Here is a 27,462-nt window from a genome sequence, read left to right as displayed (position 1 = left end):
TTTCAGCAATCAAAGGCTTCAAAAGCGGAGGTGAATAGAAATATTCAGAGAGACCATTTATTTGTTAAATTACTCAAAAATTGTTACAAACGGGTGAGGCTACAGTGCTTTGTTAACCATTTTAGCCTCATTACACAATGCTAAGCTGTAGTGGTGCACCGAGATTCCTGTAAACAGCAACTAGTAGATAGGAGAGTGCGCTGGATCTTGTGTATTGTATAATATGGCCCCCAGCAGCACCCCATTTAAGCATGTTCAGGTGAGTGCAACCATCCCCCCATGTTTATATAAAAAATTATATATATATATATATATATATATATATATATATATATATATATATATATATATATATATATATATATATATATATATATATATATATATATATATATATATATATATTTGGGAATCTAGCCATCTCCTTGGTTTTGCACCCCTCCCTTTTACAGGTGCCTCATTCCCAGGTCCCTATTTAGCCTTGTACTGCAGAGAGCCTCAGATGGAATTTTTTCCCCAAGTAAGTGGGTTAATCTCATAAGAGCAGACATTAGACTGTGAGAGAAGAACCTGCCAAAGATGGGGTACATTGACGTTGTGGCAGGCTTATGCAATGTATGATCATATAATGTAACTAAATCCCCATTAATTTTTTTGCCTAGATTAGGTGTTTTTAAAAAAAACTTTTAAAAACTAATAAAATCTGTCAACATTGAAGTTGCTGTTTAGTAGATAGGAGAATGCGCTGGATCTTGTGTATTGTTTATTGTATAATATGGCCCCCAGCAGCACCCCATTTAAGCATGTTCAGGTGAGTGCAACCATCCCCCATGATAGATTTTTTATATATATATATATATATATATATATATATATATATATATATATATATATATATATATATATATATATATATATACACATACATATATACACATACACACACACACACACACACACACACACACATACATACACATACGTATACATTTATGTAATATTATGTAACTACGTATATATTTATGTAATATTTTTACATAATTAGGTCATTTTATTAATTACAATTTGCAGGACCTGCCTGACAACCCAAGCAGAAAGTCCAGAGAATTTAATTTGCTAGAACTATATTTAACCCTGTAACTTTCCAAGACACCATAAAACCTGTACATAGGGGGTAATGTTTTACACGTGAGACATCGCTGAATACAAATGTGTTTATTTTATTGCAGTAAAAGCAAACATTATTATGACATTCACAGTTAAAATGCCATGCAGAACTAAAAAAAATTGCTTAAACATTTTTTATATTTTATTCATATTAAATTGTTTCATAGCTAAATATTTGATGTTTATGTTTGATGTTTAATGAAAGCCCTATTTCTCCTGAATAAAATTATATACAATAAGTGTAGGTGCACTTAATATAAAAGAGGTGAATTACGGTTTACCAGACATATAGTCAAATTCCAAGTTTTGTTTACGTTTTATTTTGATCAAAATTACATTTACATTTGGCTCAGTCCTTAAGGGGTTAATTCTTTGCCAACTAGGAGTTCAATCAATTGTTTTTGTTTACGCAGCTCTAACCACATCTGTAGCTGTGACTTACACAGCCTCCATAAAAATAGTTTTTTTTAACCAGATCTTAAAGCACGCTGTGCTTACGTTAAAAGTGATCTCCTGCTCGGTCGTTTGAACTTTAACACACAGGGGAGGTTCCTGCAGGTTAATAACCTAGCAGGAGATAAATTCTAAATAAAACACACTGTGCAATAAAGGAAGTTTAAAAATTAAATCTCTTTACAGGAGTCTTGGTGAGAAGAAGTGTAGTTAGGGATGCATAAACAAAAATTATTTAAGCCCTAAATGGCATGGAATTGAGCAGTGAGGGGGCAGAGGAAAGATCTATACACCCAAACTTCTTAAGTAAGCCAATGTTGTTTGGGTGCTCTGAGTGTTCCTTTAAGGATTTAGCAGCCAACATTGTTATCTGGTTCAAACCTGGCACATCCAGGACACAAATTGCATACACACACACACACAATACTAAATACCACATTCTAAAACGCCTAGAATATAGAGATTTTTACCACTGTGGGTGCCCAAGTATTTGTACTCAGCCCCTACAATTGCAGTTTATAGCTGAAAGTCAACAACGAGTTGCAATTGAAAACAAAACCTGTTCAATATACTTTTCAGAAATGTGACTGACAAGCTGTTTATATCAAAGGTTTTCTAAGGGCCACCACTTTTTATTTATTTTATGCCAGGTGCATGTTAACGCAAATCCACTGACCAAAATCAAAGATTTATTTTCCTTTTTAACTTGTACAGAAAAAGAAAAAAAGATTTAGGGGCAGTCAATATGCCTTTGCAATACTGTATGTAGCAAAGATAATCCACAACCTGCAGGTATCATTAAAAGTAGCAGATTAGAAGAGTAAATCCAACAGAACAACTGACGTGCAGAAAATGAATACGGTTAATTGCAAATCAAACTGTGTGCCTTCATCCATGCCTAGCAAGTCATAAATGCATTTCATGCTCACTGCTTCTGATTATTGAAGCATTAAGTGTGTGTAAAAATCAAATTGTAAAAAAATGCAAATATACAAAAAAAATTATATAAATACAAATCTATTGTAAAGTACTTTCTAATGTAGTACCTTTATCTACCAGCCTGACTACAGTAGGAACAGAGAATACCTCTATCTATTGTCACAGGCTGTCATTAGGAATATTGAGTGTAAGTTAACTATATGGGGTGGTCCTCCAAAGTAAAGTTAAAAAAACAGACACACTATATACTTATTATAAATGTCACTTTCACAGTGTATCACATGCATGTGTCTAAGCAGAGGGCTTTAGAAATCTGTGATGGATCAGATTGATAAATATGAGTTTACATAAGGTATCCCATATAGCTGAAACACACACACACACACACACACATATATATATATATATTCACAAAAAATTGGCTGGACAAAATAAGTCAAACACCACACTAAAAGTAAAATGGAGTTAAAATTTTAAGCATACGCATAAATGATAGCTCACCTGAGAAAAGCCTCCCAAAATGATTCTATCTGAAGGAATCCCATTCCTTACTTCTTGGTCTATTAAAGCTTTAACTAAAAAAAATAAAATATAGTTTGATATGAATGAACAGGCTTAATTTATGCTCTACAAACAATATCATAAAACAATTTTCAGGACAAGATGATGGGGAACCCTTCAACTTCTACATTCCACATCTTTTGATGGAAAATGCTGCGCAGCACCAGTGCAGTGAGGAATCCTTTCTTTCCTATGGGAAAACATTGAATTGGCTGACATCAAGACTGATGATCTCAGCCATTGAGGTGGAGCCAGTCATGCAGAGACCAGTGTGGTGTGAGAAAAAAAAAAAAAAAACACAAGTATAAACTCCTTTTTAGCTCAATCGGAGCGGGGCCAGGGACCTAAACTGCCACACCAGTTTGTATTCCTGAAACTATATTGTTCCTTTAAGTCGTAACAAACATTTCAAACTCTTGCCTTTACTTAAAATTAAAGTGACACTCCAGGCACCCAGACCACTTCTGCCGATTGGAGTGGTCTGGGTGCCAACTCCCATCCCTCTTAATCCTGCAAGTGTAATTATTGCAATTTTTACTGCAATAATTACCTTGCAGGGTTAAGTCCTCCTCTAGTGGCTGTCTAACGAAAGGTGTTTTAAACGATGCTGGACGTACTCACGCTATGCATGAGGACCTCCAGCGTCGCTGGAATCCCCGTAGGGAAGCAATGAATAACGCTTTCCTATGGGGAGGTCTAATGCGCGCGGCCGTTGCCAGTGGGGGAGGAGCGTGGGCGGAGCCTGACCCAGCGCCAAGGGACATTGGCGCTGGATTCAGGTAAGCAACATGGGATTGGGGGGGGGGGGGGGGAGGGGGGGGATAGGGCACTGCAGTGCTTGGAAAACTTTTTTTTTTTCCTGGCACTGGAGAGTCCCTTTAAAGCTTTAGTTGTAAACTACATTTAATAAATAAAATGTAATCAAATGATGCCTACTGTTCTCTGCTGCTTGCTTGATGCCTGCACCATCTTCATGAGAATCTGGAGACAACCCAAATATGTCAAACCTAAAAACATCACAAACACAGTTAATTAAGACATAATGCCCTGAGTAAAAATTGCAGACAGGTACAATTAAGCCATCTTCATCCATACCAGTCTATTACAACAGTGAGCATGTCAACTAACTGAAGCCATAGCATTACCAAACAGAACTGTGTGTGCTTAAAGCCTTAAGGAGCTGTAATTCTAATACTCTAGCGTGAACAGAGAACGCCAAGGCTGCTTTGCCCTGTGGACAGTATGAATTTTTAATTATCAGGTAATTTAAAAATTAATTAGGAGGAAGTAGATATATGCAAGTCTCCTGATAGATTTGCTCTTCCTGCTGCAGCACTACAAGGAAATGAAACAAAATAAAAAAAAAAGCTTTAGAAAACAGTATTATAATAGGCTTTGATTATAATCATGTTTGAGGAGATCTTGTGTCTCTCTCCTATGATAAGTAGGTCACTCCTCATTAGTCAAGAAAACAGACATCACATTTCGTGTATGTCATGTAGAGGTACCGTATTTTTTTTTACCAAAAATATATTCAATCTGTTCCCTCTGACTAACGGGCATTGCATTTTTACATAAAAATACCAAAATAGCTATATAGTAGCAAACAATACTCATTAATAGAAAACAAAAATAAGGTTACATTTACATGTAAGGAAATGGGGGGGTGGGGGGGGTGTAACAAAATACATTTACTGTTAATACATATTCCACATCTGAACCCAATAGGGCCTTTTCAACAGTGTCTGCATTAAGTGTTTAATCCTAGAAGGCTTTACACCAGTGATCTCAAACTCAATTTTCACACATACACAGACACAAACATCCATCCTCCACAGCACACAGAGCCATATAGCCCAGCACTGACTCCACACCTGCACATACAGCATTAACCCTATGCGGTACTTTAATAATTCTGAGCCTAGTGCATTAGCTTTGCACAGACACACAAATCACAGACATACATACTCCCATAAACAGTCACACACATAGTTGTGTAACAGATTTTCAGTTGCCAGTCCTGTAAGGAGAAAGAGCCCTCCATGTCAGGACTCCTGGCTGCTCTACATTAGGGGGCAGCAATGAGCAGCTGATTTATTATCCCCTCCTCCCCCCAATTATTTCCATTTATGAAATAAATGTTTGCTTCGTGAAAATCTCTGGGTACTTTTAAAGCCTCTGAGTAAACATATAAAAGCAATAAACATAAACCAGAGTAAATTTAGTTTACTTTTAGCCTTTTATTGGAAAGGATATTGACAATTACAAACTGCTGATTTAGTTTATTTTACTTTTATATTGCATAAAATGTCTATCGCTTTATTTGTTAAATTCAATGACATATGGCAACTATTAGTAAGCTAGCCAAAAGAAAGGATCACTGGTACTTGGCCTACATTCACTGAGGGATGCTGTAAAATAAGCTCTTACAAAACAGTGCTAAAAGCTACAGCGCTCAGAGTGTTGCTTGAATTCAGTAGCTGTGAAGTTATACACTGCATTAAAGTCCAGTCAGTTCATTGGGAGCATAGGCCATCTCTTAGAAGACAGAAAAAAAAAAAAAGATGCAAATAAATTACATTAAAATATATATATATATATATATATTTAATTTCAGTGCTGCTGAAAAATAGTCTTATCCCCCCCCCCCCCCAAATAACCAGTAGGCATCCACATTACAACAATTATAACCCATTGCAAGTATTAAAATGAAACAGAAATATGTAAATTGAAGGGACACTATAGTCACCTGAACAACTACAGCTTATTGTATTTGTTCTGGTGAGTGGAATCATTCCCTACAGGCTTTTTTCAGTAAACACTGTCTTTTCAGAGAAAATGTAGTGTCTACGTTACAGTCTAGTGATAACTCCACCGGCCACTCCTTAGATGGCTACTAGACTGCAGTCTTGAATACAAGTAAGATTTTAATATATTTAGGGAAGCAAGAGGGGACCAGGGAGATGGTGGTTTTAACACTATAGGGTCAGGAATACATGTTTGTGTTCCTGACCCTATTGTGCTCCTTTAAAAAAATAAAAGGTTAAAAAGAGAAGTGGGAAACAATGATGTGATCATTTAGTCACGATGTCACCAACACATTGCCCTAATTAGAACATCTAAAATGCTCATTTTTAAAACTGTAAAAGGGACAATCTTAGCACCATAACCACTTAATCTAATGCAAGTGTTTATGACACCTGGAGTCATGTTGCACCATCCCATTGTTCAGGGTTAACCCATTTTTGGACACCTCAACACAAAAAGAGGGGACCCAGGGGACTCAAGGAACCACAACAACTTCACTGGGAAAATGAAGCCTACAGTTCCCCCTTTAACTATAATTTTGCATTTTTGATAACCAATCACAACATGGCCACATGACGTGGTGGAATCCATACATATTTTCAGGTAGTCACATTATTTAGCCTTAGAAGTTTTAGAAAAATGCAAATGAGCACCAATGAGATCATAAAGCATGCTATCACAGGGTAAGTCATGAACCTCCGAATTTTAGGGAATTAAATCTGAATGACAAAAGTTTTTGAAAAATGTATCTGTCTTCGCTTTAGTGACATTTTAGCAATTCAGATTTTATCTGCCTCAGTTTGGAGTTTAGTGAATAACCCTATCAGTTTTGAATGTAAAATAGATCTGTACAGGGTACTCGTCATGGCTTGTTATACTTTCCATAACTAGAATCTGCTTTCGATCTCAGCTATATAAAAAAAAACAAAAAAAAAAACTCGCTGATAAAAATCGCACTATCCCTCCCTCACGGCAGACTGTCGGCATCGACTCTAGGTTCAGGTTCACATTAAAAGTATGACAGCACATCAATACTCACCAGGAAGGCATTGCCATGTTCATATTTAGGGAGACTGGCATGACGGGCCTAAAAGGAAAAGAAAAATGTAAAAATGCAAATCATCAAGCACCCATGTAATTTAAAAAAGCACGCAATGGTAATGTGTGTTTTTTAATTTGCTCTTATTATCTATACATGAAAAAGTTTCCTTTTTGTAGAAACAAACAAAACAAATCTTACCATGAGAGGGACAGCTTGATTTACTTATTGGTCAGGAACAAACTGTATAGATTTGTTAACCCATCATACAGAAACTCACACTGGCACTAAATCATTGAGACAAGCAAAACATTCAAAGACTTAAGCAAGCTTGCAAAGAAACATTCCCAGACCCACAGTGCCGTTTTTTCAGCACCCTCGCCTAAGTTAGCTCATACCATTTCAATCTGAATCGTCATATTTTATCTATCCCTTTTATATCACAATTCCATTCACGTCTGCCTCTGAAAAGAGAAAATAGGAGTACAACACATTCACGTCTGCCTCTGAATATAGAAAAAAGGAGTACAATACATTTTGCTGGTCCTTGTATAACTTGATTACTTTCTCTATGAATGCAGAGACTCATAATTAGCGGAGATGAAGAAATGTGAATTCTCTGCTCACCTTAGCTGTGTGCAGTCATTAAGATGGCAGATTCAGAGATTCTGGAAATTTTCTGTCATGATCATCCTTCACTTAAGGAGGCATGACGGAACATTTCTGACAGGCAGTACATTTCCAGCAGGGACTTTTTCCCTGCTGGTAACATGACTATTGATTCCTGGGCCCCTTACTGTCACCTGGGGCCAGAGTTAGCGCTGCAAACAGGCATTTAAACTCCATAGAGAACACTGCAGGTGAGCGATCAAGCTCAGCTACAGTCATATTAGTGGATATGGTGCTTGGGAGACCACCAAGGTCTGAACAAGCCATGGAGGGTCAGCCTCTATGACTCAATGCCATTCTGATCAGTGCTGGGCTATGTCAGTTGCCCAGCACAGATCGCATGCATTGAGCATACTATCAGTATTCGAGATAGAAGACTACCATGTTGATAATAGCCAGTATATGGCAGCTATGTACCACTCTGTTATAATTTAGAATTCCCATTACTAATATCAGTACTAATACTAGCAGAGGGAAACCTTTTTGATTAAATTATAGGATTATGATTCAGTTTAGAATAAGTATTAGGTTTATTATTACGTTCATGTTTAATATTAGCCTTAGAATTAATTGAAGTATTGGGATTATGTTTTAGATTAGGGCTTGCATTATGGTTCAGATTAGGATGAGCACAGCAATACCTCTGCTGGTGTCAGCAGAGGGAATTCTAACACTATTGCAAAGGTTAGGATTAAGGTTATAATTAGGATTAGACATGGGATTAGGTTATGGGACTAGGTTAAGGTGAGGTTTTTCATTAGGTTTAGGGTTAGATTTGGGATTCATACTATGATTAGGAATTTAGATCGGAATTAAGATTGTCATATATACATATGGGGTATTATTCTACTCTGGAAATGTTGTGGCGTATACCTAAATTGATTCTATGACAGTGGGACACGTGAGATTTAAAAAAAAAAAAAAATATAATAATATATATATATATATATATATATATATATATATATATGAATCAATAATACTATGCGCATGTACAAATTGAAAAAAAAAAAACGAATACCAAAAAAAGGTGAACAAATGTCACTACAATAGAAAATATATTATAAGTAAGCGTTCCCATGGTGTCCACTTTTGCAAATGGTATGCATTCATAACATAATTTAAATGTATGAACTACTAAAAACAGACCCATTAAATTCATTTTTAAAAATTCCAATTGTAAAAACTGAAGTGAAAATTGCAGTTAAATACAAACCGCAAAGAATTTAAAATTGCATATGTCCTTAAGTGCAAAATAAGCTTCTGAAGCAGTTTCCTTAAGGGTGTATTCCCCCACATTGCTATAATACTTTTAGATAAACTCCAATATGATCTATTGCCAAAGTCAAGAAATCAGCCAAACACCTATGCTCAAATTAAATACACCATAATAATATCTCAGTTTAAAACACAAACAGCTGTCCCATTCAATTTCACAAGAAGTGACCATAAAATGCACAGGTTTAACATATAGAGACAATTAATCTCACAGACCCCACATTGTACAGATAACTCCGGTATATCCAATAACAAAAAAAATCATACAATTCATCATACAATATAATTTTTTTTTAAACGGCCACCGGTATATGTATCTATGAGAGGTGGGGAGGGTGAAGGGGACAACTGTTACTCTGCTTAGAAAAGTTCAGCCACCAAAACCCTGTGACATGGCAGGAAGAGCATTAGTTAGAGAAGCAGCTATGTGGCCAATAGTAATGTTGGATAGATTTAGAAAGGAAATGAGAGAAATCCTCTATAGCAGTGCACAGTTGACTAATTTTGTCCTGGTGTCATGTTGTTTGTCAGCCCGTTCAACACTGCTTGCACCAATGCCTGCCGTTGCAGTGGTGAAAGTACAGGGTTTGCCAAGACTGTGAATGTGACCGGGTCTTCTTTGTTCCAACTGTCATGGGGGCCCAAGAGCTGGCCACCTTAGGACCCTGTGGCGGGTGGATGTGAGCAATAATCTTCTTGCTTTGCTATGATGTCAGGATCCAGGATATGATGTCACTCTGGCCCCTACATCACTAAACAGCATGAGATGGAACAAAACAAGAAGAGGTTGAAGATTACAGATCATAGCAGTTCCACTGAGCCCCACAGAAAGGATCTACTCAGCTCTCCCAAAGGTAGGGAGACTGGGTGGACCTAAATTAAAATAAAACAAATAATGGGTGAATGTGTGTTAGACAGTCAATGTGTGTGTGTGTGTGTCAATCAGTGAGTATTGGTATTTTAATTAAAAAAAAAAAAAAATTAAAAAAAAAAAATAGAAGGCATGTTCATGGCCACAAAAAGCCAAGTGAAAAAACTGATACATTGCATGAAACACCTGGTGTGTCACATCAGAATATATAAGTTTAATGTCCATGATAATTGGTTCTAGTCTTCTTCATGTGTACATTTAAAGGAACACTATAGTATCAGGAATACAAATATGTATTCCTGGCACTATAGGGTTTAATTATTCAGGTTACTGGCCCCCCTCAGATCACATGGGAAAGGTGTTTTTACTCACCTTTGTTCAAATAACACGTTTGTTTAAAAAAAAAAAAAAAAAAAAAACATGGCTCCTAACTTTTTTAGCTGGCTCCTAAATGCAAAGCAAATTTGTCGATCTCTGATCTATAAGTTAACTATATCCTACTTAGGCACTCCATAAAGACCAAGTTTTATTGATGCATAAGGAAAAAACAAAATACTGTTGAAAGTTGGAAGACAAAGCAAACATGTGGAAAAGGTTCTCTACATAGTGAGAACAAAATTTTACTTTTTGAAATGCAAAAAGCTACATGTGAATAAAAGCCAGTATTGTATTCATTCTAATAGTGAAAAATTGTGTTGGAAGAATTGTTGTGGAGATGATTTTCAGCTGCAAAGTAAATGTTAATCAGCATAAATGTGTAATATGTGCAAAAGAGAGTAGCAGGGAATTATCTATACATGGCATTGTATGTATTCACATGGTTTCTGGTTTAAAATTCTGCACAGCAACACGGAGCAAACAAAACTTACGCATGTGGGCAGATGTACTTGACATGTGGACTTCTGATACTTGCCATCGATTCTGCCCAGCCATGCCTGTTGAATATAAAGATAATGCACACTTAGAACTATGCAAAAATATCAAGACAACAATTTAAGGCTTAATGTTTTGATGAAGTTGATTACACCACAGATCAATGATGGCAAACAAATAGCTCTCCAGCTTCTGTAAGATATGTAGGATTGCAATTCCTTTTACCTTCAGTACGTTACAAACCACTTTTCTTTTAGGCTTATTGTGCGAGTATTAGAAATCTTGTAATTACATCGCTGCTGGAAAGTTGTTATGTATAGACAAATGTGTGAAATATAGGCGCTAATATTGTACATCGCTGCTGGAAAGTTCCCTGAGGAATAAGTAAACGGGCAGTAGATATTTAAACCTACAGCTTTCTCTACAAAATAAAAAAAAATTTACACTTAGGTACCATGAAAAGCTGATAATGGCCTCACATAATTGTCTAAAACATTCCAGGGTGAAGGAGGGACTTGTTCCGCCTAGGCTGAACTGTAGATTCGCTTGCATATAACAATCCCTGTAGAGGAAATGATACTGCCCATTACATTGATACCGGAGAAACTGACGGAAGCCAAGCACAGAGAGATGGACACAGGTTTCTTCAGGAAGGAAGAGATTCTTTATTGGATCACCGATCGGGACTCAGAGGGACTAATGTCACCAAAATACAGCAAGTTCTGAGCCCCGGACAATAGTGCAGGCTCCTTATATAGGCATATAACTCCTCCCATATTAAGCTCCACCCGCACATTCTCTTGACCAATCATTACAATATAAGAATTAACTTCCTGTTTGACCGCATGGCCTGTCCAGCACAATGGAGGAGGGGAATACTACATCCTGTATTCTTGCACATGCTCCGTACACTACTGATCGTATCTTGCCACGTGCAACTAACTGATCGATACGTCAGCATATGCACGTACACATGCCACGTGGTAATCTCGGCCTACTAAATTTATTTTTACCGAGATTCCACCACATTCCCCCCTTTGATGCCTCTTGATATTTTACAATTACTTGAGGCATCACTTAACCTTGGTTTGCTTACACCGCAAGTTACCTTGAACCAGACCAGACTTATCTTATGATGTGAATCTTTTAACACTCATTTTCCTGCATTGGTTCTCCCTGATCTAAAGCCTTATACTTATATATCGCCATTATCTGTGCAGCAGCCTTCCTCTCTGCTATACTTCCTATCAGGCTTTGCACAGACCTGACTACTAAGGGTATAAGACACGGTAGGAGTAGACACAACAGTAAAATCAGTAGGACTCCACCTACCACTGCCTTAAGCCCTCCAAACCACTCATACCAGCTACCAAACCAACTACTTGGATTGTACCCTTTCCATACCTGAGTAGGCACATGCGCTAGTTTAACCATATGGCTAGTAAGCTCAGCTATTGCTTGCCCTTCGTCGTCTATTTGAAGACAGCAATTGCTTAGGTTAAACTTCCCACATACACCTCCCTCTACTGCCAAAAGGTAATCCAAGGCTAATCTATTCTGATATACTGCTGTCCTCATCCTGGTGTTATGCTTCGCTAGAAGATTGAGCGCCTGTGATGTCTCATTTGTGATAATCTCAACCACCGCCTGTAATCTTATAATACGATTAAGCATATAAATAGGGGTTCTATAACCAAAGGTACCATCCTCAGCCCACGTGGCTGGCCCATAATAATCTATGATACGCTGGGGAGGCCATTCATTATCTTCCCAGGTGCCTATCTCTATGGGTCCCCTTTTCTTCCTATGATTCACATCATACACTTTAACACCTAAAGTCTCACCTGTTTCAATCGGTAACAAGAAGAAGGATGGTTTGAGCATACCCAACACACATGCCCCTTCCCAGTCCTGTGGCAGCTCCGAATAGGCTTTCTTACCACAGATCCAGTACAAATTTGCTGGGGCTCTCCAGGTAGATGTGATGGATAGATCAAACCACACATCCTTTAAATTGGCATATCTAGCAAACGGGTTAGATGGTTCTGAGACATTTGAAGCCGACCACCAAGTTGTATTCTTTGTATCATCATCATAAGCCTTTTGCCCTAGACAAGTTAATTCTCCTACAGAAGTATTATACATTATTCCTTTCCTTGCTATGCAAACATACCCTATGATGGAGGTCTTTAATCTCCACTCAGATTTACCTCTAACACTCATATGATAATCGGCTTGTGTAGATATTAGTTGGTCAACTGCCTCAGAACCGGACATTACCTCCTTTGCTTCCCAAGGCCATTGGTCTCCCATGTTAGTACCTCCACACACATAGCAGTTGGTAACATTAAGACTACCGGCAATACTTTCAGCTAGGTCAATGAACAGGTTTTTAGCATTATGGGGGATCCTATTATCTATGCTCATCTCTTCATAAAAGGAATGGTATACTTGATGAGTCTGGGAGGATACCGTATCAGTCTCTATCCCTATAAACAATAATGTCCCAGGATCTAAACCCGTCCCGTATATCTGAAACCCAAATAAATTTCCATACTTATCTAGGAACTTGTCGGGATTATTAATAAGTATATGGACTGGGTTGCATTCCATAGACTTACAATAAGGGCTAGTCGGCAACTTAGTCACTATCATGTCTTTGTCTACTGTCTGTCCCCAAGTCGCCCACCCCACACAAGACCAATATGGGCAAAAGTTATAGTCTTTATTTGGGCATCTAGGACTCACATATTTATTTTTACTACTGGGACAAATATATTTATCATTAGACCCATACGTCCTCTCCCATCTAAGATCCCCACATACATTCCACGGCTTTCTACCACTCGATATCGCTTTACACGCATCAAATAGCAGAACACCCGAAGAATGTACGGATTCTAACACCGTCTTATTAATTAGGGTCCCCTGAGGATCTCCATTCCTGAGAGTCAACCAAATTGTACGAGGCTGATACTCCGGACTGAAGCACTTAGGTTCTCCTACTCCTAAATGGCACACACTATAGTCTATATTTAAGTATCTACATCTCGATACATCTCCTTTACACTCGTATTGTGAATGCCAAATTAGGGTTTGGGAAATATGGTTACCTGTTCTCGTAGTCTTAATGCATACCTCACAGCTAGGAGTGTCGGTACCTCTACCTTCCTGAATATAAAAACACATGTAAATAAACACAATCAAAAGCAGATCTTTCGCCGTCATCCTCAGTCTTCGTCCGTGCGATGGAACCTCAGCTTCCAGGATGTGAGGGCTGCAGGGAATGGAGTTCTGCTCGTCTTCACAGGTGTCCCTTCGGGACTTTCCTGGCTTATACACTATGTGATGGTAAGCGGACAGGCTTTATTATGGCCTTCTCACTCACACCTGTAACAATAAAATTTGTAATCCACAATAATTCCTCGTTACTCCGACTGAGTAGTGCGTTTCAACCGGATCTTGCAGGGATTCTCTGGATCTGTTGTAACTTGCCAAGAATCAACTGCTGCTGGTTTAACCCTGGAGTGATGTATCCACGGAGTCACTTCTGCTACTTTTATCGCTGTAGGGGTAGACAAAAGAACAACATAAGGACCTCTCCACTTAGGCCCTAACGGTACATTATTCCACTCTTTAATCCACACTTGGTCTCCTGGATGATAACTATGAACAGGGGGATAAATATTCACAGGTAATCTATCTTGTACCCATTTCTGTACCTCCTCCATAGTCTTACCCAACTCTACAACCTGCTGCCGGGTAATTCCTTCTCCCAACTGACTCAAATCCCCCCTTAAGTTACCAAGTACGGGAGGTGGTCGCCCATACATAATTTCAAAAGGAGAGAGGCCCATCCTTCTGGTAGGGGTACTGCGGATTCGCAATAGAGCTATAGGTAAGAGAACGTTCCACTTAAGTTGAGTTTCCTGACACATTTTAGCCAACTGGTTCTTTATAGTTCTATTCATTCTCTCTACCTTACCAGAACTCTGGGGTCTATATGCAGTATGAAGCCTCCACTTTATACCAAGCATATGAGTCAGTTGTTGTAGGCACTGGTGAACAAAAGCTGGACCATTGTCCGATCCTATAGAACAGGGTAGTCCATATCGGGGTATTATTTCTCGTAGCAGGAATCTTACAACTTCTCCTGCTTTCTCTGTACGAGTAGGACATGCTTCTACCCAGCCTGAATAGGTGCACACAATTACCAGCAGGTAACGATGTCCACCCGATTTAGGCATCACTGTAAAGTCTATTTGTAGATCGGACATGGGGAGTCCCCCCATAAACTGGACTCCTGGTGGCTTTACTGGTCCTTGTCTTGCATTATTCTTAGCACACGTTACACATCTGCGTACAATGGCCTGAGTCAAGTTGGACAATCTCGGTATGTAGAAATGTTTCCTGAGAGATTCTTCAGTACTGTCTCTCCCAGAATGTGTCCCGTTATGATAATTTTGGACAATTTCTACTGCTAGTGATGCTGGTATAACTATTCTTCCATCTTCTAGCTGATACCACTTGTTCTCCAAATACTTTCCCGGTTCAGTCTTTAACCACTCCTCTTCTTGAGTTGTATAAACTGGAGTCCATTGAGATAGTGGGGTTGGTATTAGAGCAGCTATATGCCCCACATACTCCTGTCTTCCTGATTCAGCAGCACGCTTAGCTGCACTATCTGCCATCCGATTTCCCTTGGTTACATCACCATCTCCTCTCAGATGCGCTCGACAATGAATAATACCGACTTCTTTCGGCTCCCACACTGCTTCCAATAGTTGTAGGATTTCAGCTGCGTACTTGATTTCTTTGCCTTCTGAATTCAGTAGTCCTCTTTCTTTATACAAAGCTCCGTGGGCATGAGTGGTTAAAAACGCATACTTAGAGTCCGTATAGATATTCACTCTTAAACCTTCAGCCAATTGTAACGCTCGTGTTAGTGCTATTAATTCTGCCTTTTGTGCTGATGTTCCTTTCACCAGTGGCCGAGCTTCTATCACCTTGTCTATTGTTGTCACTGCATATCCTGCATAGCGGATCCCTTCTTTCACATAACTACTGCCGTCGGTATAATATTGAACATCGGGGTTCTGGATGGGAAAATCACGAAGATCTGGTCTACTTGAAAATACTTCATCCATTACTTCCAAACAATCATGTTGACTTTCAGTAGGTTGTGGCAAAAGGGTAGCTGGATTTAAGGTGTTTACAGTCTCTAAATGCACTCTTGGGTTTTCACACAACATTGCTTGATACTTGGTCATACGGCTGTTACTAAACCAATGATTTCCTTTGTAATCCAACAACGTCTGTACTGCATGTGGGACTCGTACATAAAGTTCTTGACCCAGAGTGAGTTTATCGGCTTCAGCTACTAGCAGGGCGGCTGCAGCTACGGCTCTTAGACAAGGTGGAAGTCCGCTGGCCACTGCATCCAATTGCTTAGACATGTAGGCAACAGGTCTTTGCCATGATCCCAAGTACTGTGTCAATACTCCCACAGCCATTCTTCTTTGCTCGTGTACATATAAGTAGAATGGTCGTGTGTGATCAGGTAGACCTAATGCTGGGGCACTCATCAAAGCCTTCTTCACATCTTCAAATGCCGTTTGCTGTTCTTGGGTCCATAAGAAGGGGTCGTGCTCTGTACCTTTGATGGCTGCGTACAGAGGTTTTGCTAGTATCGCATAGCTGGGAATCCATATCCTACAGAAGCCTGCTGCCCCCAAGAATTCTCGCACTTGTCTTCTATTCTTGGGTGTTGGTATTTGGCAGACAGCTTCTTTTCTCTCTGGCCCCATAATCCTTTGACCTTCAGAGATATGGAATCCCAGATACTTGACAGTTGGCAAACACAACTGAGCCTTCTTTCTAGACACCTTGTATCCTGCCTTCCAGAGAATGTGCAGTAGATCGTGCGTTGCTTGCTGACAGATTTCTTTTGTAACTGCTGCTATCAACAAGTCATCTACATACTGTAACAATACACACTCTCCTGGGATGGACTCGAAATCCAATAGATCTTGACTTAGGGCTGAACCAAATAGGGTAGGTGAATTTTTAAACCCTTGGGGCAGTCTTGTCCAAGTCATTTGGCGTTTTGAGCCTGTTACAGCGTTCTCCCATTGGAAAGCGAAAATACATTGACTTTCTGCGGCAATTCGGAGGCAAAAGAAGGCATCTTTGAGATCTAAGACTGTGAAGTAAGTAGCCCCGCCCGGAATTAAAGCAAGCAGGTTATATGGATTGGGTACAACTGGATGTATGCTAACAACCGCATCATTGACTGCTCTTAAGTCCTGCACAGGTCGATACTCATCTGTACCGGGCTTTTGAACAGGCAGCAATGGGGTGTTCCAGGGGGAAGTACAGAATTTTAGGATACCATACCGTATGAATTTATCCAGATAGGATTGGATGTTCTTCTTAGCCTTCTGTGGGATGTGGTATTGTCTTAGGCTTACTGGATAAACCCCAAGTTTTAGTTCAATTTTTATAGGTGGAATATTGCGGGCCAGTCCTGGTGGGTTGTTCTCTGCCCAAACTCCTGGTATGTTAAACAATGTCTCATCACTCCTAGGGTTTTGGCTAGTCAACACTGTATAAAGTCGCCACTCTTCTTCCTTTGGTACGGATAAAGTCATAATACCTGAAGGTCCATTAAACTTTAAAGATGTTGTTCCATTTGGTAGGAACGTAATCTGCGCTTGTAATTTTGATAGCATATCACGTCCCAGCAATTGGACTGGACATTCAGGCATATAAAGGAATTGATGTTTTACTACGTGGCCTCCCAATGTACAGAGTCGACTTTTAAGAACCGGTCTTTCAGCACTTCTTCCAGTTGCTCCTATCACAGTAATAGTCCTTCCAGATGGAGGAGCAACTAGATTAGTCACCACTGAATGTTCAGCACCAGTGTCGATCATGAATGCACTCCTTTTTCCCCCTATTGATACATCGACCATAGGCTCCGCTCGACCAAGGGGGATGGAGCCCGGTCGGTATCAATAGTCCTCCATGACCGTGTCAGCCAATCCTACGAAGTCCCTACCTTCTCTATCGCGGGACCTTTGCGCTGCTGGAATATACCTATCTTCCCTAACACTTCCTCTGTTCCCATTACTCCCTCTATAACCATTACTCCCTCCGGGGCCTCCTCTACCTCTCGCTCTGCCTCTAAAGTTTCCGTAACCTGACCTAGGTCTGTCTCTCTCAGACTGTTCTCTTCGCGGACACTCATTTCTCCAATGCCCTTCTTCCCTACAGTAAGCGCACTGATTTCTACTTAGAGGTTCCTCATTCCACTTACTATCGCCTCTATCTGGGCCCCGTCTATCTACGCCTGCGATTGCTACCGCTAGCATATCAGCCTTTTTACGCATCTTGCGCTCTTCCTCTTTCTTATTTTCTGTATCCCTGTTCATATAGACCTTATTTGCTACCTCCATTAGTTGGGTGATGGACATACCTGCAAACCCCTCTAACTTTTGTAGCTTGCGCTTAATATCTCCGTATGCTTGGCTGACAAAGGCGGAGTTAACCATTCGGGAATTGTCTGCGTCTTCCGGATTAAAGGGGGTGTACAAGCGGTACGCCTCCAATAATCGGTCATAAAAGACACTGGGTGCTTCATCGCTTTTCTGGATCACCTCAACTGTCTTCGACATGTTAATGGCTTTCTTTCCTCCTGCTTTCATGCCAGCAATTATAGCGTCTCTATAGGCTCTGAGTTGAACCATATCAGCACCATTTACGTTCCAATCGGGATCAGTATTGGGATAGTGTGTTGCGGCCCATGCTGCTGGATTAGCTTGGTTCAAAGCACGGGCTCTATCTTCTAATGCTTTAATGGCTGCTTGATTTATTCTTGTCCTTTCCTCATTGTTAAATAAAGTCATTAGTAACTGCTGGCAATCAGCCCATGTCGGATTATGCGTCTGTACTATTGAGGTGAACAGATCAGTCATGGCTTGTGGTTTCTCAGTATACGAGGAATTATGGGTCTTCCAGTTTAAAAGGTCGGTAGTGGTAAATGGGACATATACGAAGACTGGGTCAGCGTGTGCCATTTGACCTGCGGCATCGATATAAGCTGACCCGGGATTTAGGCGAAGAGGCATCTGATAGTGCTTTAACTGTTGGGTACCAGTCAACTGTCGGGTTTGGATGGGGCTACGTAGAGAGGCGTCAGTCATGGGTTCCGGTCGGGGAGAGATAGGGTATGGGGATGTGGGAGGTTGGTTTTGGGAAAAGGTCGTAAATAAAACACTTCGGGCCGAGCTAGATGAAGCTTGACCGGAAGTCTGAAGTGGCGCCAAATCAGGATATTCGTTTTTAATGGGGGTGGGTTCTGGTTCCGGAAGGGGAGATTTAGTACGAGGGGGTGTGGATCCTGTACTGGAGGAGGAAGCGGAAGTGGATGAGGGTAATGAGGGGAGGGGTGCAGGACTTCCTGCGTTTGCGTCACTTCCTCTTAACGGAAAGTAAGGGGGCGGCAAAGGGATCTCGGACTCAGGGGGCGTGTCCAAAATGGGCCTAACACCAGTCCTAGTGGACGAACAAGTCCTAGCTACCATGAGGCGACACTGCTCCTCGTGGCATGTCTGGAGCCATTTTGGCGAGTCATTTACGGCCTGTCTCCAACAGTCAATATAAGGAAACTGGCCGTAAAGTTCAGGCCTACCCGATACAGCCACGTGTAAGCGCTGTACCAGAGTTGGATCCAAACTGCCACGTGGCGGCCATGCCGCAACCAAAGTAGGCCACTCCCTAGTGCACAAAGTAACTAAACGCACAGAAGACATCTTAACCCCAAAATCACAAACCTTGAATCCCTTTTTAAAATTCTTAACCATACATCCTAAGGGATCCGGAATCGTTGACTGCGACGCACCCATATTTAACAATGGAACGTCGTCGACAACGATTACTATACACGCGTACTATTCAACAGTCACACCCGTTTCCTCTGGCAACAGCACCACGTGGTACGGTTACCAAGTGAAACGTACACAATAACAATAAACACTCAGGGAATTCCCGTACACACACAGCTGTTACACCAGTCACTATAGAATCAATATTATGCCCTTTGGCGTAACTATACAGTCACCCACGCTATAATTCTCTATATACGAATTACCCGTCTATAACACACCCCAGTAACATCGTCTTTTACAAATAGCGGTTACAGTACGGTTAGCATAGGTCAAAGCACAAGTTAAGGTCACAATACAATTATTAGTGGTTATGGTGTTAAACATGCAATGGACGACAATGATTAGTACTTATTATACAATGTCAGTAAATATACAGGGTTATGGTACCGTGCACTATAATACAGCAACACACTATTAACACTCTCGCTAGACGGCTGAGCTCGCGCTAACAAGATATACACTTTACTAAACAATCGCTAACACATTTACAATTCCCAACTAAACTATTGGCCAGTACCTTGAATGGACTACCTAAAAACAATCTACATACGTTTTGGTTAGCCACACTGCCCAATCACCACATATATAGCGAGCTAGAGAACCGAATTTACACAGACGCCTCTTAGTCGCACTATACAACGAGCTAGAGGACCGAATTTACACAGACGCCTCTTAGTCGTACTATCAAAAGTCTAGTGGGTTCCAAATTTACACGCCTTCCCACTTAGCCCAGATAGGATGAGAACTAGCGAACCGAATTTACACAGACGCCGCTTAGTCTCCCGGTCCCTCCGACCTAGCGAACAAAATATACACCCTAGAACGCTAGTCTAGACAAGACACCGGTGTCCGGCTAGGGCTATTTTACACCAGAGCGCCCCGCCTGACTAACCAAATCAAACGGTCTGACTAAAGAGCGTTCGATCGAGCGGTGCGCCTTCGCTCCTTCCCTCCGACAGAGGGGGCAGATACAGATTCAAAAACCCCTTTGGGCCTACCGCACAATCGGTATACCCCTAGCGGGTCCTGCCGTCTAAAACAGCAGTTGTTTTACCTCCTCGTTCCTGAACCTGAGTTCACACTCATCGACGGGGACACCCCAGCACTTCTCACGTAGAGGCCGATGATCTCCTGGACAACAGACCAGTGGCGCCGAGACGAAGGGAGGTCCACGCAGAAGTTCAGGGGTGCAGCCGTAGAGAACGTGGGCAAAGATAGACCGTCTCACGCCTCTGCCTCTCAGCTACCGTTGAACGATGAGCTTCCCGGCCAATGCACCAAATGATACCGGAGAAACTGACGGAAGCCAAGCACAGAGAGATGGACACAGGTTTCTTCAGGAAGGAAGAGATTCTTTATTGGATCACCGATCGGGACTCAGAGGGACTAATGTCACCAAAATACAGCAAGTTCTGAGCCCCGGACAATAGTGCAGGCTCCTTATATAGGCATATAACTCCTCCCATATTAAGCTCCACCCGCACATTCTCTTGACCAATCATTACAATATAAGAATTAACTTCCTGTTTGACCGCATGGCCTGTCCAGCACAATGGAGGAGGGGAATACTACATCCTGTATTCTTGCACATGCTCCGTACACTACTGATCGTATCTTGCCACGTGCAACTAACTGATCGATACGTCAGCATATGCACGTACACATGCCACGTGGTAATCTCGGCCTACTAAATTTATTTTTACCGAGATTCCACCACAACATTACTGATGTTTAAAAGGCAAGCCATATTTAACTACTGCTGCAAACAATCAGAATTTATTTTCTTAACTATGTTTATTATTAGCATTTATATAGCACTTCAAAAATCCTTAATACTTTACAACTATTGAAACCAGCTTACAACTAATGACACTTTAAGGTAAAAGGATATGTATCGTTAGATGTCTTGCCTATGGAACTTTTACCAGTGAGGTGATCTAACCAGAATAAAGAGTTTGTTCTTTCATAACTTCTAACAAATGAAACAATTTTGTGACAACATAATCCCCCTACTTAATGCCAAGTCACCATGTTGAGTAGGAGGAGCCTGCATGCCTCACCAAAACCTTACAGACCTGTATGGGAGGTAAGAATCCCACCCACCCTTTAATTTGCCATGTGCTGTGCAGAACAGGGGAGGACATTATGTATGGTTTTGCCTGGAGACCTATTATGATTCTCTGTGCAAACAAAGGTCATAATAAAATACTAAAAAGAATGAGAGTATCCACAAGGTTAAACAAAAAACAACAACAACAAAAAACATACCATTGGCTATAAGGCTCCTATATTTTGTGGTTACTTTACACATCTATGTTACAACCACCTTCTTACCGCCTAAGAAAACAGAAGATCAAAATGACAAGAGTTCTACTTAACTGTTTTCCAAAAACAAGTAAACAATCATGAAGATTCAAGTTCTAAGTCAAATACATAACTAAGTCAGGTGTCAGTGATAATATATATATAAGCGCTATTATTTCTTGATGTATTTGTACCTGATTGTATTACATATATAGAATTAAATGACCATAGAAGAAATTAAATATGTTGACTGGTTAAAAAACAAAATACATAAACAAGGCATATTTGCAAATATGTACACACCCAGTATCTCCCAGGCCATGCAGGAATATGACCTAAAAGAGAAACAAAACAAAATATTAAACATCCAGTTTAACAATATACAATACAAATAGCAAGTGGACAACAACTTTTTAACACAAGGAGAAAATCGGAATTGCCATTTTGAGCTCAAGAATTATTGCCCCTCCCCCCCATTTTGTGACAATTATAAATTACATTTTCTGACCCTTTAGGATTAACAGCAGAAACAGATGCGTAAAAAAAAAAGGTTGAGTGGACCCTAGTCTTTTTTTAGTCTATATTAAATATACACACTAGAGTAGCCCCAGCCCCTCTATATGTGTACTCGCATTTTTCCAGCTTAGAGTACTTCTGCCAGTGGCCAATCTAATGCAACTCACAGGAAAACATTGAATCCAGTTTTATTCAGATAGTGAAGCAAAGGTGCCTCTAGTTATTGTCTTTCTGGCTTACTTCCCCCCCCTCCCCTCCCCCCCCGTAGTCTCTGAACAACGAGACTGCTAAATGAGTGCATTACAAATGTAGGCAATTTACATCTCAAATGCTATAAAGATATCTTGAAACCATACGAGCGGTGTTTGTTAAAGGTAATGTATGGGAAAAGATATGCAGTCTCTGGTCATAAACCTGCAGCAACTATAGCACAACATTTATTAATTGATATATTGATATTGTTGCTGGCTTTTGTTTAGAATCGTTTCATATACCATTTTCAAGGTCACAGCGCAACAAAAATGTCATTGGTTAAGACTAAATTATTAAAGGCCTTATAGAATGGAAGAGCAGATGGCTCACAGATTATTAGACTGAGACCGTTCTGATTGTAGAGCTATGCAAGGCATTGCTGTAACTAATATCAAATTACTATAGAACAGTCTTCAGTATACATTTTATTTTGAGTCTACAGTTGCTTTCATAGATTAATGTGAAGAGCAGAATAGACGGCTCATGGAAAAGCAAAACAACATTATAAGAGTTCTGTCGTTATTGAACGCCTGCAGAGAGGTAGAACAAGATAAGCTTCAGACAAACGTGGGAGCAGACATTGGTAGGAGGCTGACTAATGGGTATCTGATTCTGAACAGTAGGTTTAAAATGGGAATAAGATGCTAGGTGGGTGTTCAAAGGGCACAGAATCCAACTATCAGACACTGATCATTCAATGTGAACAAAGAGGTCTGGTAATGTGTTGACAAGTTTTCAAAAAGGTCCAAGAAAAAATGTATTATTTAAATCTGACTTCTATACTAAGTAAATCATCCTGCATAGATGAATCAGCCGAAATACTACCAACATAGATGTTTTTTGGTCGACAGACACAAAACACAAATAAAACTTAAAAAATGATTTAACCAACACTACTGCAATAATCACAAACTTCTTGCCCAGTTGGAATATTGGATCGTCTTGCTGTTAACTTTTAGGTAAATCACATGCTAATCCATTTATGACCTTGTAAGGGACACTCGCTAAATAAAAAGGTATACAATGGTTCTAATCAATGATAGTGGAATTACTGCTGTTGGGGACTACATCCAACCTTAGGAAAGGTTACAGCCTAGAGACAGAGCACCAGAATGAAACCAATATTGCACAAAAAAAACAAAAAAAAAACATACCAATGCAGGAAATATGAAAAAATAAATAAATTGCAGAATGCGCAGACAGAAACAAATATCCAACTTAGATCTTCTGCAGCTAAGAATTTTATATTCCCTTGATAATTCACCAAAACTTCAATTTATATGTATATATTTTTTTACTGCCAAATTACAATATTTAAACCAGTACACTTCAACATTTAACCCAAAAAAGTGACACCACGTGATTTCTTAAATGTAATGCCCTTGCCAGCACTTGTTTCCCCATTTGTATTGTTGTCTAGTTATTGAATAAGTCCTAAGCTGGCCATGGCCCCAATGGGTTAACCTGCCAGGGGTGGGTGACATATTAGCTGTCTGTCTAGTGAGTTATCCAAACACATGACATTGTACACAAAATGTCACCATTGTCACTGCATGAAGAGGACTGTGAACTTTGTCAGGTACTCCTCAAACTTCCCAACCCAAGCTTTGGGTGTGCTGTGGGGAAGGGGGATCCTGGGAGCCATTACTGAGAGGGACACTCGGGATCCTGCAGAAACTAGCAATATCGGGGAGGGGCAATACAGGATATATAATTCCCATTACTGGGGGGGGGGGAGAGATTACTCACCGCGGCCGTGGCCTTCCTGACAGCAGGCACAATGGCAGGCAGGGGTGCGGACATGTTGTTGCCGCACATACACGGGGTGTACCCAGAATCCTCCTCGCACTCCGCGGGTGTCTCGAGCCTGTAACGGTGACTGTGGGCTGAAGGTGCAGGGAGCGAGAGGGGGCGCGCGCGCACAGCAGTGCCTGCCTATCCTTCGATAACCCAAAGCGCGAGCTCGTGAAGGTGAGGGTGGGCGGAGGGCGTGTCCTTGACACGTCAAGCTCGGGGCACGCCCACCAGACCAGCCTATCGCTTTTTTTTATTATTCTTATTTTTTTTTTTTTAACCAGACCTGGGCTTGGGACTGGAAGGTGGTATTGGGGCACCAGAGTATGAAGGGTATGACGTCAAGTCGAGCCGTCAATTGATTGGTCGAGCGGATACAGGAAGGCGGATTCGATCAGTCAAACCAGTGTAACGTTTGAAGGGCTTCGGGTAGAAGGAAAAGCTGCTACGTGACGTCAGTATGGGGTGTGGCATGCTGGGACACACACCCTACTCACATTATGGGTGTGTGAGCCTGGAAGGCATAGCCCTACCTGTCATCATACACACGGAAAAAGTTTAGATCAGTTTATAAAAAACAGAGAATGTTCCCACCCATAACTAGATAATCATAGTGATATATCTACACTTACTAAGGGATATTCAGAGAAAGACCTATATCTCAGATACAGCATGTTATATACTGTGTATAGCACAGATTTAAAGGGACACTCCAGGGACCCAGACCACTTCTGCCCATTGGAGTGGTCTGGGTGCCAACTCCCACTACCCTTAACCCTGCAAGTGTAATTATTGCAGTTTTTTTTATAAACTGCAATAATTACCTTGCAGGGTTAACTCCACCTCTAGTGGCTGTCTACTTCCTGGTTTCTAGCACCTTGAAATGCATTTTCAATGCTTTCCTATGGGGAGCTCTAATGCGGAATGCCGCGCACGTGCATTAGGTTTCCCCAGCCGGTGGGCGGGATCAGTCTCGCCCACCGGCCGACGCAATGCAGAGCAGAAGCGGCGGCAGAGGAGGAAGCAGCGACGTGGGACATCGTCGCTGCCTCAGGTAAGTTACTGAAGGGGTTTTCACCCTTTCAGCAACCAGGGATTGGGGGGTGGGAGGGAGAGGGGACCTGCAGTGCCAGGAAAATGGATTGTTTTCCTGGCACTGGAGTTTCCCTTTAATAATCACAGCTCTCAATACATGCCGGGTGAACATGTAAATAAGAGTAAATTAAAGGGACACTACAGGCGCCCAGTCCATTAATCTCATTGAAGTGTTCTGGGTGCCGTGTCTGTTCCTTTAACCCTGCAATGCAATTTCAGAGAAGCTGTAGTGTGTTTACATTGCTGGGTTAAGACTGTCCACCAGGCAGACCATAGAGGCGATTCCTGCAGCTTTGTAGAGTGTGACTCCGTAAACCGCCGCTTGACGTGCTCACGCTTTGCATGAGGACATCCAGCATGTTGAAAACCCCATAGGAAAGCATTGAGTCAATACTTTCCTATTGGGAAGGACTAATGCTACTAGTTACATGCGCATGTTAATCCCAGATCGCGTGGATGTTGGCGGAGGAGGACCCCGATCCAGCGCCGCTGGAACCAGGTAAGTGTGTAAAAGGTTTTTTATTTTTTAACCCTTTGCATGGATGAAGAGTTGGGGCAGAGGGACATCATAGTGTTAGGAATATAGTTTTGTGTTGTTGTTTTTAAAGGGACACTATAGGCACCCAGACCACTTCATCTCATTAAAGTTGTCTGATTGCAGTGTCCCTGCCCTTTAACCCTCTGGTGTTTACATTAAAGAGAGAAGCAGACCCAGTGGGTCAGAGAGGATAGGGCGCCCCCTAGTGAATATCTATATATACATATGTACAGAGGATAAAATATAACTTTTAATAGTTAATACATAAAAATGCTTAAGGTAAGGACCCGGAAACAGAAATAAAGTGAAAGTGAAAATATCATACAAAAAATAATAATAATAAAGAAAAAATAAATAAAGAAAAAATAATAATAACTAGATGGGAGGATATAAATAGATGTGAGAGCGTGCTGGGTGGGGATAAAGTAACTTGAGGTGATGTCTCAAGAGTTACTGTATGAAAAAACGCACCCCCCAAAAAACAGCTGTCTATCTCACAACTACACAGTAAACTCTTAGTTAACTCGTGCTGTACACCCTCCGTATATTCCCACTGACAGTATCCAGTACGGAATCTGATGGGGTAGAAACAGTGGCACACTGTAGTATGCCTCTAGAGAGGGGTATTGACGCAACAAAAGAGTAACATTAAGAGTAAGTGTATCAAATAGTGGAGATCTGTCTAAGGATTATACTAGTGTATCTACAATTGATACAGTTGTGGGAGCAATGCCTCTGGGGTTGGGGAACAGGGTTCGGTGAGGAGAGGGTAACCAACGCTGTTGAGACAGTGCTAAAAGGCACTAACCACCCGTTTATGCAGTGGTGTCTTGGAAGGAATATCTCTCTATACCCGCCAAACAACCCCCCATTCGTACCCCACTTGAATAGAGATACTGCATCTCTCGGAGATGGCTGCAGGAACAGAGTCTTGGTGTATAGAGAGCGCTCATTAGCTGTCATGCGGGGTTATCTAGGACCAGATGTGGACCAGCCAACTTGCTGGACTTGGAGAATGGTTTTAAACAAATTTGAATTATAAATTTTAAACACTTGGTAAATTCCCCCTGTACCCTTGTCGCATACAGCACCGGCTCACTATATCAAAACACCAATTCCGTCCCCTAGTCGCCACCCCTCTAAGTCTAAGAGAAACTCTGTATCACTTGTGAGGATCAATACCGATTTGCTCAGCTTGCTATCTAGTTATCCAAACAAACAGACTCGTAGCATATCCTCCCTATCTGCCTGCCTGACACGTGTTTCGGCGCCAATACAAGCGCCTTCTTCTGAGGCTAAACGAAAAATGAAGAACGGGATCCCCTTAAGTATCCCTGAAGGTTAAGTCCCGGCTGTG

At 40.9% G+C, this 27,462-nt stretch overlaps 1 protein-coding gene across 1 annotated transcript in view; it reads right to left on the bottom strand.

Moving 5' to 3' along the window:
• The window catches only part of LYPLA1 (lysophospholipase 1), a 28,615-nt gene extending 3,944 nt beyond the window's left edge, over window positions 1-24,671 (bottom strand). The window contains exons 1-6 of the mRNA XM_063451394.1: window positions 24,428-24,671; window positions 22,214-22,245; window positions 10,655-10,720; window positions 6,968-7,015; window positions 4,057-4,127; window positions 3,061-3,134 (exon numbers count right to left, since the gene is read on the bottom strand). Of these exons, the coding sequence (XP_063307464.1) occupies window positions 3,061-3,134; window positions 4,057-4,127; window positions 6,968-7,015; window positions 10,655-10,720; window positions 22,214-22,245; window positions 24,428-24,496 (360 nt within the window). The 5' untranslated portion in view covers window positions 24,497-24,671. The remainder of the gene's footprint in view (window positions 1-3,060; window positions 3,135-4,056; window positions 4,128-6,967; window positions 7,016-10,654; window positions 10,721-22,213; window positions 22,246-24,427) is intronic.
• Window positions 24,672-27,462: the final 2,791 nt, after the last annotated feature.

Source organism: Pelobates fuscus, chromosome 4 (assembly GCF_036172605.1).
Source record: "Pelobates fuscus isolate aPelFus1 chromosome 4, aPelFus1.pri, whole genome shotgun sequence".
Lineage (NCBI taxonomy): Eukaryota > Metazoa > Chordata > Amphibia > Anura > Pelobatidae > Pelobates > Pelobates fuscus.
This window is presented reverse-complemented; position numbering and strand designations above follow the sequence as displayed.